Source organism: Solea solea, chromosome 5 (genome assembly GCF_958295425.1).
Source record: "Solea solea chromosome 5, fSolSol10.1, whole genome shotgun sequence".
Taxonomy (NCBI): domain Eukaryota; kingdom Metazoa; phylum Chordata; class Actinopteri; order Pleuronectiformes; family Soleidae; genus Solea; species Solea solea.
This window is the reverse complement of record NC_081138.1, coordinates 16,275,709-16,294,627: the sequence shown is the minus strand read 5'-3', so window position 1 is coordinate 16,294,627 and position 18,919 is coordinate 16,275,709. Positions and strand designations below refer to the sequence as shown.

The following is an 18,919-nucleotide window of genomic DNA, read 5'->3' as shown; positions in this document are numbered from 1 at the left end:
CCATGTTAATTGAGTGGAAATTGTGTGTGTGTGTGTGTGTGGGTGTCACATTATAAAACAAATAAATATCTGACTTATATGTACCGTGAAGGAAGTGCCATCCACTTTACGCCATGTCCACGTCCAGGTGGGATGTGGGTAACCAACAGACTTGCAGTACATCGTGGCATTTTCCCCCTCGTTTTTATTTTCACTCCTCTTGTGGCCGGTGATGTCGGGTTTCGCTGGAAAAAGGTTCAATAAATAAATAAATAAATAATATTGATAATTAGCTGGGTTGGCAGAGGTGAACCTTTCAAAAGAAGTGTTTAAACTCCTACCAGATGGCATGAATAAGGGAGGCATGATTGGCTGTTCTGGCTATGGTAATAATTGGTGTTATTCAGATGTCTATGTAAGAGAGTGGAGTGTAATTAAGAGTCTCCGTGGCAGGGTGGATGCACTGAAGCAGCTTAGTGTCATGCCTTCAAGCTGTTGCCGTGAAGGGGGAAGCTTAGTGGACTCTATTCAGACATGTTTACAAATCATATATAAAGCATTTCATCGTCTACATTGAGTCATGCCTGAGTGTAAGTGTTACAAAGCACTTCACAGAGGCGGCTGAATTTGTGTTTCCTTTCAGTTTTCTTTTCCACGTTGACTCCATATGGTTAGTTTTTTTTTATTCTTTATTCCTCTATGATGGAGTTTTTCACTTTGTACTCTGCCTGGTCTACAATCGTCCTTTCTAACGTAGTTCAGTTGTTATAACGTGTATTATTTTGTTCATTTTTAACAGCTACCGCTTTGATTAATCTTTGACAATGGTGTGCTCTAAGTGCCACATGTGATGCCGCTGAGTCCTTACAACATGACCTTGTTCTGACGTTAGTAAAACACAGACACGTTGTGGTTTTCTCCTAGTTATCCATCCAACCTTTATAATGAGGGATATAATTCTAGGATAGGTAGAAGCCCTTCAGTTTTCTCCAAATCATAATGAGGTCATGGAAGAGAAGGGGATCAGTATGACTCAAGAGCCTCCAGATGTTCCCATTCAAATTCCATAATTCCACAGTCAATTCCTCCAAAGAGATTTCAAACCAAAGGAAATTGGTGTGGAAAGTGGCTTTTGTTAATGACTGAACTGATAATGAAAATGCAGCAGAAAGGTTAAGAATCAAATCAGTTCTGGTATTATAAAGCACTGCAACACATGCCAAGTCAACCAGTCCTTCTCAGCGATGAGACACGGACGCCGTTTAACTACGCAGAGCATCACGGACATAACATTACGTGTTTTTTTTTTACTAATCCTGAAAATTACAATCATTTCTCCCATGCAATTAAGCGGGATAAGAGAAAGGAGTTAAGTGAGCATTTTTCAGCTGCGCATGGATAATAGAGCAGGAGAAGTCTGAGCTCTTTGGTGACGTTACTCCATTCTAATTATGGTGCACACATGCTCCCTGAGAAGGGGAGTGGCCAAGCTCATTTGAGCCTTATCCTAACTGTATTATGTCAGTGAGTGACAGCCCTCAGACTGGGTTTAACGCAGGCAGAAGCCACTATTTTACACTCCAGACTGATGACTATGATTATTAATTTGTGTGCGCTAGACAGCGGTTGGGTGAAATATAAATGCGATGTGCCAGGAGAAGCAAGGTCAAAGCAGGGGGGGGGCGAGAGTAAGGTGACTTTAGCTGTAAAAATCTAATCCTTCATTCGCTGCTTTTCACATTTTATAGCTACATGTTGTGACTTTGAGAGTTTGTGTCTAGTCTAATAGCTACGTGAAATGATTCGAATGCGTGTTTAAGCGTTTTCATCAAGAAGGGTTTTTGAACAATTTGCAAATTTTACAAAGCCATGGACCAAATATGTATCTGTGGCGAGCTTAATACGACAGACAATAAATTCCATTCCTGCCACTGAGATGGCTGGGATAGGATTCAGAGCTTTAATCCTACAACATCACAGAACCCTCCATCTGTTGCCTCTGAGCTGAGTCCTGCAAGGATGAGTGTGCCAAGGACACTGTAGGCGAGGGATCTCAGTGAACTGCTGCCAGAGGCACGTTGCAAAGCTGGCTAGCATAACAGTGGTCTCGCTACCTGGGTCATTAAAAGACCTCCCAACACCTCAAGAAAATCACAAAAGCCTTTAAGAGCTGCAATACATGCTTTATTTAGATGTTGCAGTGGTTCCCTACTCTTTAACGCCACACTGTTCTGTTACTTGGATGATTTTAGATGCAGAATAGGGGTGGGTTAAAATACCGATTTGGTGATATATCGTCGTCCTTCCTCGTGCAATGCGATAATCGACACGCCAGGGCAAATATCACCATTTTAATTAATAAATTGAGGCGTCCCTAAGTAAACAGTCTCACTACCTGATGTGTCCTCACGGCGGCGCTGCTCAAATGAATGAGGAATGAGTTTACGGCTGGATAATGGTGGAGAAAGCTACGTTAATACACGTTCAATACATAAGACTTTATGCACTTTGTTCTCTATGTTGTGAATAAATAGAGAAATCCTGCACTTTGTTTTCTTCAGTTAGACGGATATCGTGGTGTATCCCTAGGATAGTCTTGCAATATATTGATGATCACAGCATCATTGTATGGTGATGTTACATAAAAGGTATCGTGGACCATGTATCGCATATGGTATCGTGAGGTACCCCGTGATTCCCACCCATAATGCAGAATAACTTGCTATTTATAGGACAGAATTGTGCATAATCAGCTTAGCCAAGACACTGACATTTTCCTCCAGGGGACAGTTAACAAGGCTCAACAATCACAGTCCAGTCATGGCTAGGAGACTTCAGTTTGTGCTGTCATCTCACAGCCCAGTAAAAGCAGAACACACACGGTCATCACCCATGTTAGGCAATCAGGCAGTGCTTTAAGACAGCCGCAAGAGTATGAGGCAGGACATGCTCAGTATGCACCATAGCCATGCCACAGCAAATTGGCTTAATCACTTAACACAGCCAAGCCTCTCCTCAACAGGGATTCACTTGCCCTTTCTCTGGGACGATTCCTTATTCAAGTTGGTGGCTTCGCTGTCGGCTTAAATGAAATCAACACAGTAGTTATTCTGTTAGCTCTCTATTACACAGACTGCAGTTAACTGTCTCCAGTTTAACTATTAGCTCGGTGAGATTTTAAAAGAGCAATTTCTACTAGTTTAATTTAGTTTGTTTTTTTTAAAAGCATGTTGCTACTTTGATTTGATTTTGATACTAGTGTTTGAGTTTTGACGGACATACTGTAAGCAGTGCCCTTTTGCTTGACTGTCATCTCAGTGAAAGTTCAGAGTGATAACAGCCTCAGGATTGCTCCCTGTCATCACCACAGCACTAGATGAGTTCAAACATCTTTGTCAACATCACTCTTCACACAGCTTGAGGTGGTTAACTTTTCTGGGACACCTCTATCTCTCCCATCTCACAGCAGAAAACCACAGACTTCATTCTCACACCATCATGTGGCGTGCTAAAACAGAAGCCATGGCGTTTTCAAAATCACATCATGGAAGAAATCGTCGCCTTGAGCGATATTTGAGTCGTTTACGTTACAGTCTCAGCTCCTGGGAGATCTTACCTTTTACTTCGATTGTGGCGTTTGCATTTGGCGCCGTGACAAATGTGTAAACACACATGTATTCCCCTGAATCATCTGCCCGTGGTTTATTGATTCTGCAAGAAATACAACACACACCAACTTATTCCAATATTTCAGCTTAGAAGTCACGTTACATTGCAAGTTATCAGATTGATAAAGTCAACAGATTTCAGTCCGACTCACTACTGGACCGTGGAAGACAAGTTGTTGCCATTATGTTGTTGTAATAATAATAATAATAATACATATATTATATTCTGCAAAAGAACCTCTGGATTCTGCAGGAAAGGCACCACAGACGTTTTATCACTCATGTAATGTGACAAGAAAGTGACCAATTAGTCGTATCTTGTGGCTAGGGAGAGTCTGTGGTAAGTCGTGCAGTGGACACACTGTGTGACAGTGGTATCTAACAACTAGTTACTGAATTTCAGAGTTAGTTTCAATGTCAATAGTATTCGTGGTGACCTGCTAGTAAACCAAGCAACATACTGTGTTGTCATGCAATGTGCAAAATAATATTCTGTAGCAATTGACAAAACACTGTGAAATTCAAGCTACTATAAATATTTGCAATTGATGTGCTATCATCCATCCATCCATCCATCCATCCATCCATCCATCTTCTACCGCTTTATCCTCCACATGAGGGTTGCGGGGGATGCTGCACCAATCTCAGCTGACATAGGGCGATAGGCGGGGGAACATCCTGGACAGTTCCCAGTCCATCACAGGGTCACATACATAGACAAACAACCACCCACTCTAACTCTCACTCTCACACCTCACACAGTCAATTTAGTGTCTAATTTACCTAATCCTCATATTGCATGTTTTCGGACTGTGGGAGGAAGCCGGAGAGAACCCACGCACACACACAGGGAGTGATAACACAACAATGTATTAAAATATGGGTTTATGAATAGTCACAGTAACCGCAGGAAGCCGATTATACAAACAACCAAGCTTTTAATGTTATCTCTCCTGCGTCTGGGACATGCGCACAAAATCTTATTATAGCGCCGCAAACGTCTGAAACTCTGCAGTCTGACCCATTTACAAGCGCGTTCCAGCAGGAAAATCAGCCCAACCAACAGTTGCTCTTTCTTAAAATCTAAATATAAATAAAACCATCCCATTTTAAACATGGAGCCAATCACTTCTCCCTTCCCCAAACTATGTCTGTTACCTGTATGCTATGTTCCCATGCTCTGTTCGTGTATTGGGGATCTCCTGCCCTTTCTTCATCCAGAAGCTTTCCTTGTGAGGAGTGTTGGCAGTGGTGAGGTTACAGAGCAGGGTAACTGGTTTGTTTGGGGAGGCTGCCGACAGGATGATCTCATCGGAGGCATTGATCTTTGGTTCTGTAAGACAGAAACAGTCAAACCTTATCACAGAACTGGGGCTCAGTGCAGTTGTAACGCTTCCTCCCCTGCTGTAGTAACTGAAGGCTGTATGTTGTTTTTATGTAATCTGTGTAGGATGGTTGTCTGTGAGGTGAAGATCAAAAAGTGCACAAATAAAATCAAATAAAATAAACAAAAGACATAATAAATATATGAAATGCCTGGAAGACCTTGTCAAATATTATAATACCACATTTTTTGATTGAAATTGAGCATGTGAAAGCTCGATTTAGGAGTCTACAGAGCACATCTCTGCTGTTTACGCATCCAGAAATGTTAAATATACCACCTACTTTTTACATTAATATTACTGCTAAAAGCCTACATCAGGTTCTTCACCCTCTTACTCGCTAAACACACTGGTTACGAAACAATTTTAGGGTTATCTGAGGGTGAGGCGCCCTTTGCTCTGCCTTGAGCAGTGAGCAGGAAGCCTCCTCTGCCGTGCCCCTCCCCCCCTTCTCCTCCTCCTCTAGGATGGGCCAACCATGGCAACGCTGGAGCCCCAAGGGGCGGAGCAGAGAGGAGAGGCATCATAATTCTACTACTGACTGATGCCGCAAGGCCACTGGTAAGGCAAAAAGGAGGAGAGGGGAAAGGAGGACTTCTATCAGCATTCATGGCGTTTTTTTTTCTGCGAGTCTGTACAATAACTGTGCAATAGCTACGGGGAATCTCTCTCTCTCTCCCCTCCCCTCCCCCCTTGCATCACTCTCTCCCCCCATGAAGCAGAACCACATGCACTATTAATAGTATCTGTGAGACATGCGTACAAACACAACATGAGGTACATAAATTAACATTTAGCTAACAAGGCACGGTTGTCCACAGGCAACTTAACCTGAAGGTTGTTTGTAGGACACCTTGTGGCAACTTAAAAATGTGGTAACAGCTGAATAATGGTAAAACCATAATAGAAAACAAAAGAGTGTCAACTGACAAATATGATATATGAAAGATGTTTTTTTTTTTTTTTAAATGAATCTATTATCAGTACAAATGATTTCCTCTTGTACTGCATATGCTCAGATAGCTGAGGCATAGAAATTCACTGAACAACATTTACATGTAACATTGTGTCACTGTAAATGGTAAGGCAGGTCTCCAATCGTGAATTTGTATCACATTACATTAGAGGAGAAAAAATAACTCAAGAGGGAGGTGCCAGAAACTGCTGGAAAATAGAGAAAACAGTTGGCCTTTTGAGTGTGTGGGTGAGCTACATGGTTTGAACCGTTTGTTCTTAACAAATATATGCAGTTTTCAGTATATTTGCCATGTTGCAATAAAACAAACAGCAGAACAGTGAGAGTTTAACATACCAATATAACAACAGAGTCTTACAAACATGTTTACTTACAAGTACAATTAGTGTGTACTCAAAATCCACCTAGATCTATGCAGTAAGTTAAAGGGTATGAAACACTGACCCCTTGGAATGTGGCTAAAGTAGATTTGACATTTACGTCACTATAAAGACTCTAAAGCTGGTGGAAAATTAAGGTTCCTCAAACCGATCCTGCTCCATAATCAACTTACAGTATTTTGTTCATGTATTGTTGGAGTTACAGTTCAGACAAGTAAGAAATATTATGTAAAGGGTCAGTTGTGGATCGTCAAGAAGACGGCGTGTCCGCAGCTCTCATACTAAACGTGGACATGCTCTTTATTCCACACAGGTGTACCTTGCAATCTGCTAATGTAACTCAAGGTTATTTTCTTTCATTATGACTGACCGTGCCAATTTCACAACCGGTCTAGTGGACAGACATAATGGTGGCAGGAGTAGACAATGAGCCACAAGAGGGTGGGAAACAAGAGAGAGGGTGAGAGAGCGAGCGGCTAAAGCATCAATTTTTACGGGTTGGTCATCAATTGATGGTTTAAAGGAAGGTCACCAAGAGACTTCACTTACTACTTATTTATACTGTCATTAGGCTGAGGGCAGAGTGGACACCGCAGTGACTCACGTGCAACACATCAGCTGTCTGTCACAGAATCTCAAAACTCTTATTTTGACATTGTGTACAAAAGTTCTTACCTTTGGATCAATTAACCATGTTTTGATGTAGCAATCAGCAACGATAGGGAAATGGATAGAGACATGTCAGCAGAGTATTTTATACCGTCATGGAAACTTGCTAGCGCTAATTGAAGCTGATGACAGTTGCTGTTCTTTGTAAAAAAAAAAAAAAGAAAAAAAGAAGTAGTGCTTTGTTGTATTAAATTAAAATGAACATAGAGAACAGAATAGAAGCTACAGCCAGGCTAATAGCCTGGGAATGTAACCTAGCAGAAAGACTGGAAACAAGGCAAAAGAAGGCAACATAACCCCTACTAAAATCACAAGCTGCTACTTTTTTAGTTTTATATCCACGTTACTTTTAACTTTAAACTAGCCGTTTCCCCACTGTTTCCAAAATGAATGCTAGGATAAACTAACCAGCTGCTGGCTGTAGCTTCACTTTTAAGCATTGTAGCACGTGTCTGAATCCATTTTACCTGAATACCAATGTGTACTTCATGTTTCATGTTTCATACTCAGAAGATCCATTTGGGAACAGCATCATTTTAAATACATGTTAAAAAGATGTTCCTACGTAGATTTTGTTCATGCATGCATGCATGTTTTATTTTCAGGTTTTCAATTTCAACATTAAAATTGCATTTGCTAAATATATGCAAATGCCAAAATTGAATAGAAAACAAATAGCTTTGTAACAGGAACCACAATTGTGCTTATTTATGTATCTAGAGGGATTCTAGAGTGGATCAAGAGGGAGAGTCACATCCATACACTAAATAAAGAAAACTAGGAGGCCAAAACAAGACAAAGAGACTTCTGCATCCAGCTACAAACTATACATCGTTATCAATGGGATATTATGTATAGCCTTTATATACATGTAATACTTTGGATACCACATGTATACACAAAGAACATTTTACCTCAGTAATGACAGAATATATGTGGTAAACAGCTCCCGTCGTTTGCACTTCTTATAGACGTTGAAATTGCTTCAACCCTACACCTAATTGAATAGTTCTCACCAGGAGTCATACTCTGTCAGAGCCAGCAATGATCCGACTCCTCTGAGCTTCTCAGAGAGCTTCACTACGACTAACAACATTCCACATCTCCCTGTGCTCCAGTGGGCAGAGCACTGAAGCGTGCACAGATTAGAAGGGTCCAGTTGAAATTCACTTTGGTTGAATGTCGTTGTGCATAGAGCAGAGAGTTAAAGGATATAATGTCATTACTGAATCATAGTCACACGCTTAATGGCTGAGAAGGCACAAGGTTAAACATTGCACAGAAAAGTCCAGAAAGACTGTTATGTAGAGGTGAAATCTCTTGTCTCGTCCAAACAGAAATGAGACAGTCGTGGCCCTTGTGTGGTCTCATCCTCTATTGGATTACCACCCACAAATTTGAAAGCAGACAATGTTTTTTTTTGCTTTTATCGAGAAGGAGTTGACGGCAGGAATGACTCCTTTATGCCTTTTGGGATCCCTCCTTGTGTCTTCTTACAGTCCCATTTACAATGTGCCCAGAGTGGGAAAAGCCAAAAATCAAAAGCATCATTACTTCAAAGCGCCACTAGGTTTCCGCTGCATTTAGCAGGCAGGGCTTTGAAGTAAATAAAACAATCGACGCAATGCACAACATAATAGGGGAATAAGTGTCACAAATAAATCCAGGAATAGGAAATGGGTGAAATCAGAATACAGAGAAACAGATAATGATCTGAATATCATAAAGGGACACATGAGACAGTCAGAACAAAGGTTTTGTGTGGGAGGACAAAAGGAAATGTAGATAGAGACTGAGTAAAGCTCCTGGGTTTGTGGTCATTTACAACAAGATGCTCAAGGGATTTTTGGGAAGAGGATGGGAGTGGACTTAGTTCAGAGGGGGAAAACAGATATATTGTCCAGACCAAATGAATAAACAAAACTTTGTGTTGATGAAAATAAAAGGAAAAAAAGGCGACCACTGGCAAAAGGAATTTAGATGCTCAATTGTTGTTGATCCAGTTTTTAAAACTAAAAAAAAAAAATGTAAAAACTGATTTATAGTTTTGTATTATTTTTGTTTTATTTTAGCTTGGCCAGTGACCGCTGTGGGGAGGGTGGGCTCTTGACAGGTTTTATGGGTTGGAGTGGTTGGGACAGGGGGTTGGTCGGGCGTTCACCACCAGGTACTACGGGACATAGACCACTCACTCTGTAGCACCGAAATGGTGGCCTGGGCGCGGATCCAGGTGATGGCAGGGTTTTGTCGCAGGTCATTGCGCCTGGGGTCGTTGCTGGCCCGGCATTCATAGGTCCCAGAGTCCTCCAGTGTGAGGCGCGTGATGCCGAGCACACTGACCCCATTGGTGCCATAGGCTGTGTTGATGGATACCCGGCGCTTGCGGGCTCCATCCCACAGCTGCTTGAAGGAGTCGGCTCGGTTGATCTCTGCATACCACCACTGGATCTCTGGAGTGGGGTTACCGACCACGTCGCAGTACAGCTCAAAGGTGTCCCCCGTAAGCTTAGTCTCAGACATGGGCGACTTCACAAACCCAGCTGGAGAGGGAAAAGCGTATCAAGATGGCAGGGAAGGAAAGGGTAAGAGAGGGTTAGAGCAGCAGGAAGATGTGAAAAGGTTAAGGAATGAAGAAAAAAAGAAATAAATAGAATCAGAATACACACAACCAAATGAGAGGATGATTAAAAGGCAAAAGAAAAAACCTTCAAACCATTGATAGGTGCAATAGTAAAAGGTTAATGATAGCCTAAATGCAGTCTGGTCAGCATTGTGGTTTCCTGTCCCACTAAGGCCAAGTCATAGTCACCCAGTCCAAAGTCCACAGCAGCAGATCATGCAAAGTCGTGTCTTTCTCCTTCACATATAGTCATATAAAAGTCTAACAGGAGTGTCTTTCATTGCAGCATTCTTTTAGTACCAGTGAGCATGTACAATCGCTCCACCCTTTCCCACATTATCTATAAATTAATTAAGCTTTGTTTTAAACCTTGACTTACCCTAATCTCTGTTTACACACAGCTCTTGTTAGTTACACCAGAAATGAGGTCTTACTTATGTGTAAGCTTCAAATTCACATACGGTCAAAGTGGAGTAGGGCAGTCCAGCCAATCACACACTTGATATGTGCTTTTTCAAGCAAACATCTATTCATACAGGCAACCAAAACATCATTTTTTTTTAAAACACACCTTACTGCCATGTGGAGGAGCAAATGTAGGGGAATTCATAATGAAATGCATTATCCCCACAACCGCGATATGTGTGTGCCTGATTCGTGACCCCGTTCCACACCAGTGGTTAGCCTAACAATACACTGCCAGCCTTAATGAACCCCATCTAATGACAAATCACCTGGACCACAGACAGGATTCCCTGCCGGCCCTGAGGCCTGTCAGCTGTATACAACATGTGCTAAGATTATTTAAAAAAAGAGAAAGGAAAAAAAAAAAAAGAAACCACTGGCTAAACTCTGCCCTGAATTGAGGAGGAAATTGGAACAAAGAGCCTGTGTTCTCTTGAGTGTCTCTTGTCTCAATGCAAAAGCTTACAGCCCCTCCCAGATCCGTCTTCCCTGCTCAAAGTGATGTATCATAAGCACATGAACAGAATAGGCCTAAGGAAAGAGCATAGGCAACTGCAATATTCAGCTCATCACTAAGAATGAAGAAATACTATTTTCATGGATTATTTTCATTGCAACACAGTTCTCTTTGTACTGGGTTCAAACAGGCTTTCCAAGTACAGCCAGAATATTTCACATACTTAACAATACACGGATTCCAAGTAGTGTCATGGTAACAAGTCTGTTGCCCAACACCAGCTCGTGACTCACAGTCAAATAAGTATGAAATACAAGATGGGAAGAGCGGGATTATAAAGAGAACTACTGTTCAAAGATGTGCCGGCGGATATGGGATGCATACAGTGTATGTTTCTATGCACAGTGCCCAGAGAGGCGCTGGGTAATTAGCGTTTATTTCTTTTCTGGGCCCATCAAGCTCACCACATAATCCCAAAGAGTGAATCCAAGTATATCTGGCTACACTTTTAAAGCAATTTTTCAATTTGACAGAATATAATAGTATTAGTATAGTAGTATATTATCTAGTCTTATTATGGGTCGGACAGTCAACTGGCTGAGGACACATCGATAAAGTGAATGTGAATTTCTCTGTGAGATGAATAAAGTATCTATCTATCATCTATCTATCTAAAGCATCGTCTTTTATGCCTTAAAACCCATAATGACAGTACTTTCAGTTAAGAAAGTGATTAAAGTCCTCAAAGGCGATGGCTAATCAAATCAGAAAAAGGAGCAGACGACTTAATTCACATTCAGGCGCTGGGAGGCGTAGAAGAAATACACTGAGAATACACAGTAGCCACTAGCCAGTGCCCTTTCATTTCAGATGTGTGCTGGGAGACGAGAAGTGACAAAACAGGAAGCTCTAGGCTGTGGACGGATCACAACCACTTGGTGATTATGTCAAAGAAATGAACTAAGATCCTCTTTATAAAAATAAGCAGGAAGACGGCTGTGCTGACCATGTATGTTATGAGAACATATCTAGCGCACTTTGCATTAGTGTAGTTACGCAACGGTTTGTGCTATCGGAAAGATTCCAACAGTTTCTAAAAAGCTGTAACAACCAGTATGTTGTTATTATGGTAAAACACCTGTACATTAGAGCTGAAACGATTAAACGATGAATCAATCGATTACTAAATTAATCGACAGCTATTTTGATAATCGTATAATCGGTTTGAAGCGTTTTACATGATTAAAACAAGATTTCCGATTGTTTAAGCTTCTTAAATGTGAATATTTTCTTAATGTCTTTGCTCTAGATCAACAACGAAATCATTAAAAGTCAATCATTTTGGTTTGTGGACAAAACAAGACATTTGAGAAGATCATCATTTCCAGGTTTGACGAACACCGATCAACATTTTTTAAGGATTTCTGATATTCTCAACACCAAACGATTAATCGATTAATCGAGAAAATAATCGACAGATTAATCGATTATGAAAATAATCGTTAGTTGCAGCTCCACTGTACATAGTTTCCATTTTTTGGCCTGTTTTTGAACATTGAGTCAAAAACTACAAATGTTATTTTAAAAAATTTAGTGTACGTGTACAACTACGGGTTTTCTACATAAAAAAAACTTCATTTTAAACTGTTAATACACCATTTTAACATGCAGTAAATTGTAAATAATTGGCAGATATTGAAAGTTATTCTGGAGAAATGGCCATAAGCACTTACTGACACAATATTTTTTGGCCCTTTTATAGTTAAAATAAGCAACAAAAAAGTCTAGATGGACATTTTGAGGCTTAGGTGTTAAAGGGTCAAAGTACACAGTATGGACAACAGAGGTTAAACTTGAAGTGACTTCAAGGCACTGGATGAATTTAAAGTAGATATGCATCAATATGTGCAGCAACAGTATAGTTGTCAACACAAAACAAAAAACACCAAGTCTAACAATAATTAGTCGGGTTGTCGACATTTACAGCAGGTTACAACATCATTAGCTGAAGACAAGTTATACTTTAGGTTTTTTTTTGGTGAACTGAATGTCGTGCAGCACCTGCAGAATTTACATAGCTCTATTTATCTTCTGTCTTTCAGTATCAGTTCCCCTCCTGTAGTCTTTCAGGCTGTATCTGAAACAGGGGTTGCTTACTCCTTCATGGCAAAACGTGCAACATAATATCGCCAGTGGTGCATTTGTTTATCTGCATAAAGCACTTAATAGATACTGCCTGCAGAACAAATGTTCTGAATGTTGTGCTACACACAAACTCTTCTCACTAACTGCTGGTTGTTGTGCATTGTAACGTTCTGAGGCCGATATAATGCTTGTACCAACACAACGGAACATAAACTAAAATATTAACTAAGCCGATAATGGTGGGTTGGGGTTGCTGGGTGCAACGTTTGAAAAAAGAGCATCACAGGATTGTTGGGAGCTTCACTGCAAAACGAGACATGGTGTTTATCTCTGTTTCAGCTGGCCAAGGAAATGTTGGTTTAACAGAAATGAATCGACACAAAATTAACACTTCACTCTTGACTCACAATATTTTAGCCCCTTGTGCACAACAGTATCGCAAAATAACCTGTAGTTATCTGTGACAGGCTCGGTCTTAGGCTGCATGGGAAGTCACAGTCATTACAGCCTACATACTCCTCTGATGTAGGTAGAGAAAAGAGCTCCCTTGGGGACTGACAGCTCGCCACACACCGCCGCCACCATGCAGCCCGAGAGTGAGTCAGTCTCCTGCCTACAACCTGAATCCCTGTCCGCAGTCGCATGACACAGACAGAGAAAGCAGCAGAGTAGGAAACCCCCCTAGGATTGCTGCATTGCTTATGTGCTCGGCTGCGTGCGTGTGTGTGTGAGGTTGTGAGTGTCTTTGTGGTACCTGCATAGTACGGCGACAGATGTGCATCTTCACAGGTCACTTGCATGACATAGTGTTTATTTGACCTCTACTTAACAAGGTTAGTCCCAATGAGGTCAAAGAGCTCAATGTTTTAACAATGGTAATGATTTAAAACAAAACACACTTCTTTGCAGTTGACTACCTTATTTGGCGCCTCTCAATCTTCTCAATCTGCTCTGCTTCGCTGCTCCAACACACCTGAGTCAAATGGTCAGCTCGCCTGGTAACAACCCATTCATTTGAATCAGGTGTGTTGGTCGCAAAGGACCAGGATTAAGGAAACACTGACCTAATTTGTGGTGTGTCTATTACCACAAGGTGGCAGCAGCAGTTAGTGGACTGTGTGTGTGTGTGTGTGTGTGTTTGCACAAGTGATGAAATTTACCAGGCTCTTTAAATACATCTTGTTATTAGCCGAACATGTGCTGTGAACCCAGCACAAATGTCAATAGCTCAGAAAATGTAATTATTTCTGAAACATCATTTAAAGTATGTCGTGTAGGACTGGCGCTTTCTGCCTTCCCCATAAAGACCAAGGTGAAGTGTTGTGTTGAGTGTCGCCTCCCTGTAGTATTAACGTGTACAAATTAAGCACAGAATGACACTGTTTGGATTGACTAAAAGCCAACGCGTCGGTGTTTTCGGTTGTTTTCAGTTGTCCTAGACCTACTTTTCTTCCAACGCCTCGAAACGAGCACGCGGGGTGTAACTTGTCCCGCCATGACAGGTGCCACAAAGGAAATAAGGCGAGTCATGAGAGTTGTCATTCAAGACCATTCAAGGCAGCCTCACACACACCCACACACTCCTGAGAACAGTCTGGATTAGACATAACTCAGTCACTCACCAGTGTTAGTGTGACATAGGTGTCACAATCAGCCACAGTATTTTTAGAATGTGTCACCATGCGCATTTCTAATGGAAGCAGTTTCATGGACACGTCTTTACCCCTCTCTCTCTACATTTTACACGACTACCGTGCTTAAATTGTGGGCGGGGGGGGTGGGTGTTTTATGTTAAACATACATTTATAAATTTACATTTACTAAACATAAGCAGCCAGTGGCTTCTACTAATTTAGTCAACATGTTTGAAAAGAGCTGAGGACACTGAAGGTGTGATGTTGTTTAGTTTTTTAGTACGCTGCATAATTTGTGTGAAAGAAGCTGGAATGATGCTTTGAATCTTCCTCTCTCACATCATCGACATACCTACTAGGACGAAGACATAGATGTTATTCGGGAGTCTCAAGCTCTAGAAAATTCCTACAGAGCAACGCAAATTTTGTGCCAACCATTTGTATTTTACTGGTACTACTTCATTTTACTTGGGTCTGTCATTCATATCACAGATGAGAGGTTACAGTTTTAGTAAGATTTAAATCCCAACGACCTCTGTGCAGGGTAGAAACGTTCTAATCCCATCCTCTAATCACAACTAGCGCACACTCCCTGGGTCTCTTTCAGAAGGCAAAGCAGCGGGATTGAAATGATTTGATATATAAAACCTAAGAAACACGGATATAAGATAATCCTGGCGCACTGATTTTTCATCAAAGTGATGCCAGGATAATTAGAAAATCACACTTTCATGGTAGTGTCTTCCACAACCATTGGTCTTTTTGCATGGGTAACAAAATGCTATTGCCCAGCTTCAACAAGTAAAAAAAGACATTTCATCTGAGACATCACAATTTCAAATATCCAGGCTGCTAAAAAACAAGTGGACCAGGTTAAAATGCAAGTAACCTTGGTGATTATTTACTGAGCTGCCCTTGTGCAGAACACTTTACTTGATCTGCTCCAACAGGGCTGCCAGTAGTACAGGGCTGCGGCTAAATTTGGGAACTTCCAGCTGTGACTGTGTGTAACTGTATGAATATGAAGTAGGTTTGTTCATGCGTGCTCAGCAAAAAACCTTCTCTTGACAAATCCCTATTAAAAAATAAAATGTTTCTCACCTTACAGTTGTGCAGTGGTTTTTGCCTGCAGGGTGTTTTATACCCCAGTGGAGTGATGCTGCTCCTAATCAGTGCAGTCCATATCAGATTTCACAGTGGACAAGCATGACTCAGGGCAAGAGCTGGCTTGAGTCCGACAGCATATTTTCCCGACTCATGAATGCAGCCTGGACAGTTACATGATAATGGACAAGCTGTTGCATCACATGAGTGTATTGATTTAATTGTATATAGCTGCTATTGATGCTTATCTCAAAAGCAGGTAGTGTGCATATTGCAGTATGCATGGCTTTCTCTGCATCCTGTCCATGTACGTTAGCGTTTTGAGGAACTGTGAACGTACTGGAACGGGTTAAGTGAAAGAAAACAAGCACGCTCAGCGAATGTCTCTCTCTCTCGTCTAGAGGTTATCTTTATGTCTTGACACACAGGTTGAAAAAAAATGAGGAGTTGGCAGCGGGAGCTGGCTACACACACTTTGAAATTACGTAAGACACAGAGGCAGTCCTGCAGGTCCGCCCCAGACACTTCATCAACAGCCTTTTTTTTTTTTTCCCTTTGCATGAAGATCACATCAAATCTCACCTTAAATAGTTCTCCCAGCCACCTAGCGAGGCTTTAGAAGGCAATGCAGCTGTGCACAAGGAGCCTGTCCATTAAGAGTTAATGGATTCACTTTCACAAAAGGACCTTAAAGCCACAGTTCTCTGTGCTGTGTCTCGGTGATAAAAATAGAAACGCGGCAAAGGATGGGTGCTATTTACAGTCCTCCAAATATCTGTCGCAGAAATCTATAGTGGGGCTGCTGCTCCCCAAATATGAGGAAATAATGGCTGAATTTCCTCTGCTTCCCAGACACGGTGATTACATTTCATACATTTATAATTATTATTCTCTCCACATTATTCCCTGAACTCTGTGTTACATTATCACAGGGAAATCTAGGGTAAGGGGCTGTGTACACGTGATTTCCCTGAAGCTGAGCTATGAGAGAGACGTGAAATGGCTTTTGGATGCATGTGATGTGAGCAGCCTCACAGTGAACTGCAGCTTATTACAGCTGTGGTCAAATCTATGATTACTGGTAATAACAAGCAAGAGTCTGACTGTGACTGAACCTGGGTCATACATACAGTATATGTGCCAGTGTGTCTCTGTGGCAAAGAAGACAGTAAGTGTTTGGAATGCCTCTGTTTGGATTTAATCAAACGATCGAGGCCGCATCAGGTAGAGCAGGATCAGACGACCTCCTCACAGTGTGTGCACGCACTTCAAGCACTTAACATATAAATTAACAAAGAAGAGAGAAGGGAATACACTGTTATGTTATGCAACTACTGTGATATTTTAGTTGTTGTTTTTTTATTTAATAACACGTTGAGACTTGTTTATTCTGTGATTTCTTGTATTTCAATCTGCATTCAACACAAAAATAAAGAAATAGCCCCAGACAAATTATACAACTTGTTTGTTCCTCATTTCCGAGCCTTGTGAAAATCACATGCTGGGAGGATTTCCTTCTCGTCATGCCATCACAATGCATTTGATGAGTGGGTGTCTGATTATGCCACTTAAAAGTGAGATGGACATTTATGTATTAACGTTTGAAGTGGGCAGAGTAATTATTGGAGTTATCCTTTACTTTGAACGCAGATTAAATCATGTCAGTGTCATTTATGTGTCAACACCGGGGGCCTTGACATGAAGAATCTTAAGTGGATAATGGCATTTGCATATTAAATCATTGTGTGGCTCAGGGAACCTATAGAGGTTCTTTTGAATTTTGAAAAAAATAATAAATATTTATTAAAAAAAAACTGCAGATTTGTGTGCCCCTCGAGGTGATGTGATTCAGAATTTAACAGCCGGACATGCTGTATCTGAGGAGGATGACCTGGAACGCCCAACAGCATATTCTGGACGTTTATTTAAACCAAATAATATATGATGAATGAACATTGCGCGTTAAATTAAACTCTCAAACAGCCAAGCCTCTAGCGTGCGGCTCAAACTTGTGCTAAATGATAATAATGTGACGATATAGGGCGGTTAATTGTGTATAAAGTAACTTGGGACAGTTATGGTGAAGTAATAAGGGAGTAGGGTGCTAAAAACAGAATTTTGCACATTTTCATTTATTTTTTTTAAATAGCTGAGACTGCAGTTTGTATTTGTTGTTGACAAAATAATTCTTTCAGAGTCCAGAACAGGTTGCTCTTGCCTGACACTGTGCTTACCCAACCCCCCTAAACTCTCAGCACCGGCACAGCACACTATAACAGCCTTAAGCTGCCCAAAGGCTACTACTGTGTGTGTGTGTGTGTGTGTGTGTGTGTGTAATCTATAATTACATGAAGGTACAGACCTCACTTCTGCTCCCAGCAGCCACTCACTCTTATTTGTCTGTTTCAAAGCAATTGTTGACAGCACAAACACAACTGAGTGACAGCTCAGTCAGACTCATCTATGGCAATAAATCAAATTATTCATGCAGGGAAAAAAAAAAAAGCAACAAAAATAAATAAATAAAAATGTCAGTCGCCTTCTTCTGCTCTCTCAGTTTACAGTTTAAGAGGCTGCATCGTGCGGTCAGTGGTTTCCTTGTGGCCTTTGCTGTCGAGATTCAGTGTGAAACTACAGAACAGTACAGCAGAGAGAGGCTTTTATCGCAGTCATTCTCAAGAACCTCTTTGGAAAAAAGCCTTTTCTTTCGGGCGTCCTGTCCTCGCTTTCAAGTCAAAGTCGCTTTTACCTTTAACGCGTTGTTTACAATCATGCCATGGTCACATCTGCGTCCTTACCGTTCTGAGCCGAGACGAAAGGCACCATCAAGTTCCCCAGAAGGAGCACCGCTAGCATCACCGCGTAAGGATGCATGACGAGAGGGAGAAGGGTCTCGGTCGGACGAATGTGGGAGGAGGAGAGCTCGTGTATTGATCACAGGATCTAGAGAGACGGGCCCAGCATAGCACCGGGATGTTAAAGGACGATGTATATATATATATAAAAAAAGAAAATGTTTGTAAAAAATAAAAAAAAACGTGTCCCTAATGATCCAAAGACCTTCAGAGGACAGTGGTGTTGAAGAGTCCGGGACGAGGCCAGCGGCTCAGGGATGCCGATGTGCAGCAGCCATAGGCGGTGAAGAAGCCTAGTTGGTGGTGCGCGGAGGACAGGTCTTTGGGTGTCAGGGAGACTGTCCACAGTGTAGTTCTGAAGACTCAAAGATGCGCAGACCGATGCGCATTTGCGCTCTCGCGGTCACGGATTCGGTGATTAAAATGAAAGTGGCGCACAAACGATTCCCCACGGGAAGTGATGTAGCCGGAACACTAGTCTGCGACCAGTAGCGGTCTATTTTTAATACAACAGGGGAAAAAAAATAAAGGATCCGATGCTGGAAGGACACCAACGGCAGCGACGACAAGCTGCGCGTGCCC

The 18,919-nt window shown here is 41.5% G+C and overlaps 1 protein-coding gene across 2 annotated transcripts in view; it reads right to left on the bottom strand.

The window, feature by feature from the left end:
- nptnb (neuroplastin b) overlaps positions 1-18,919 on the bottom strand; it is a 24,845-nt gene extending 5,926 nt beyond the window's left edge. The window contains exons 1-6 of one of the 2 annotated variants that reach the window (XM_058628645.1): positions 18,543-18,919; positions 18,281-18,425; positions 9,250-9,597; positions 4,806-4,980; positions 3,596-3,690; positions 85-224 (exon numbers count right to left, since the gene is read on the bottom strand). In XM_058628645.1, the coding sequence (XP_058484628.1) occupies positions 85-224; positions 3,596-3,690; positions 4,806-4,980; positions 9,250-9,597; positions 18,281-18,356 (834 nt within the window). In that variant the 5' untranslated portion in view covers positions 18,357-18,425; positions 18,543-18,919. Of the gene's footprint in view, positions 1-84; positions 225-3,595; positions 3,691-4,805; positions 4,981-9,249; positions 9,598-18,280 lie in introns of both variants that reach the window. The other variant, XM_058628646.1, reaches the window with a different exon arrangement.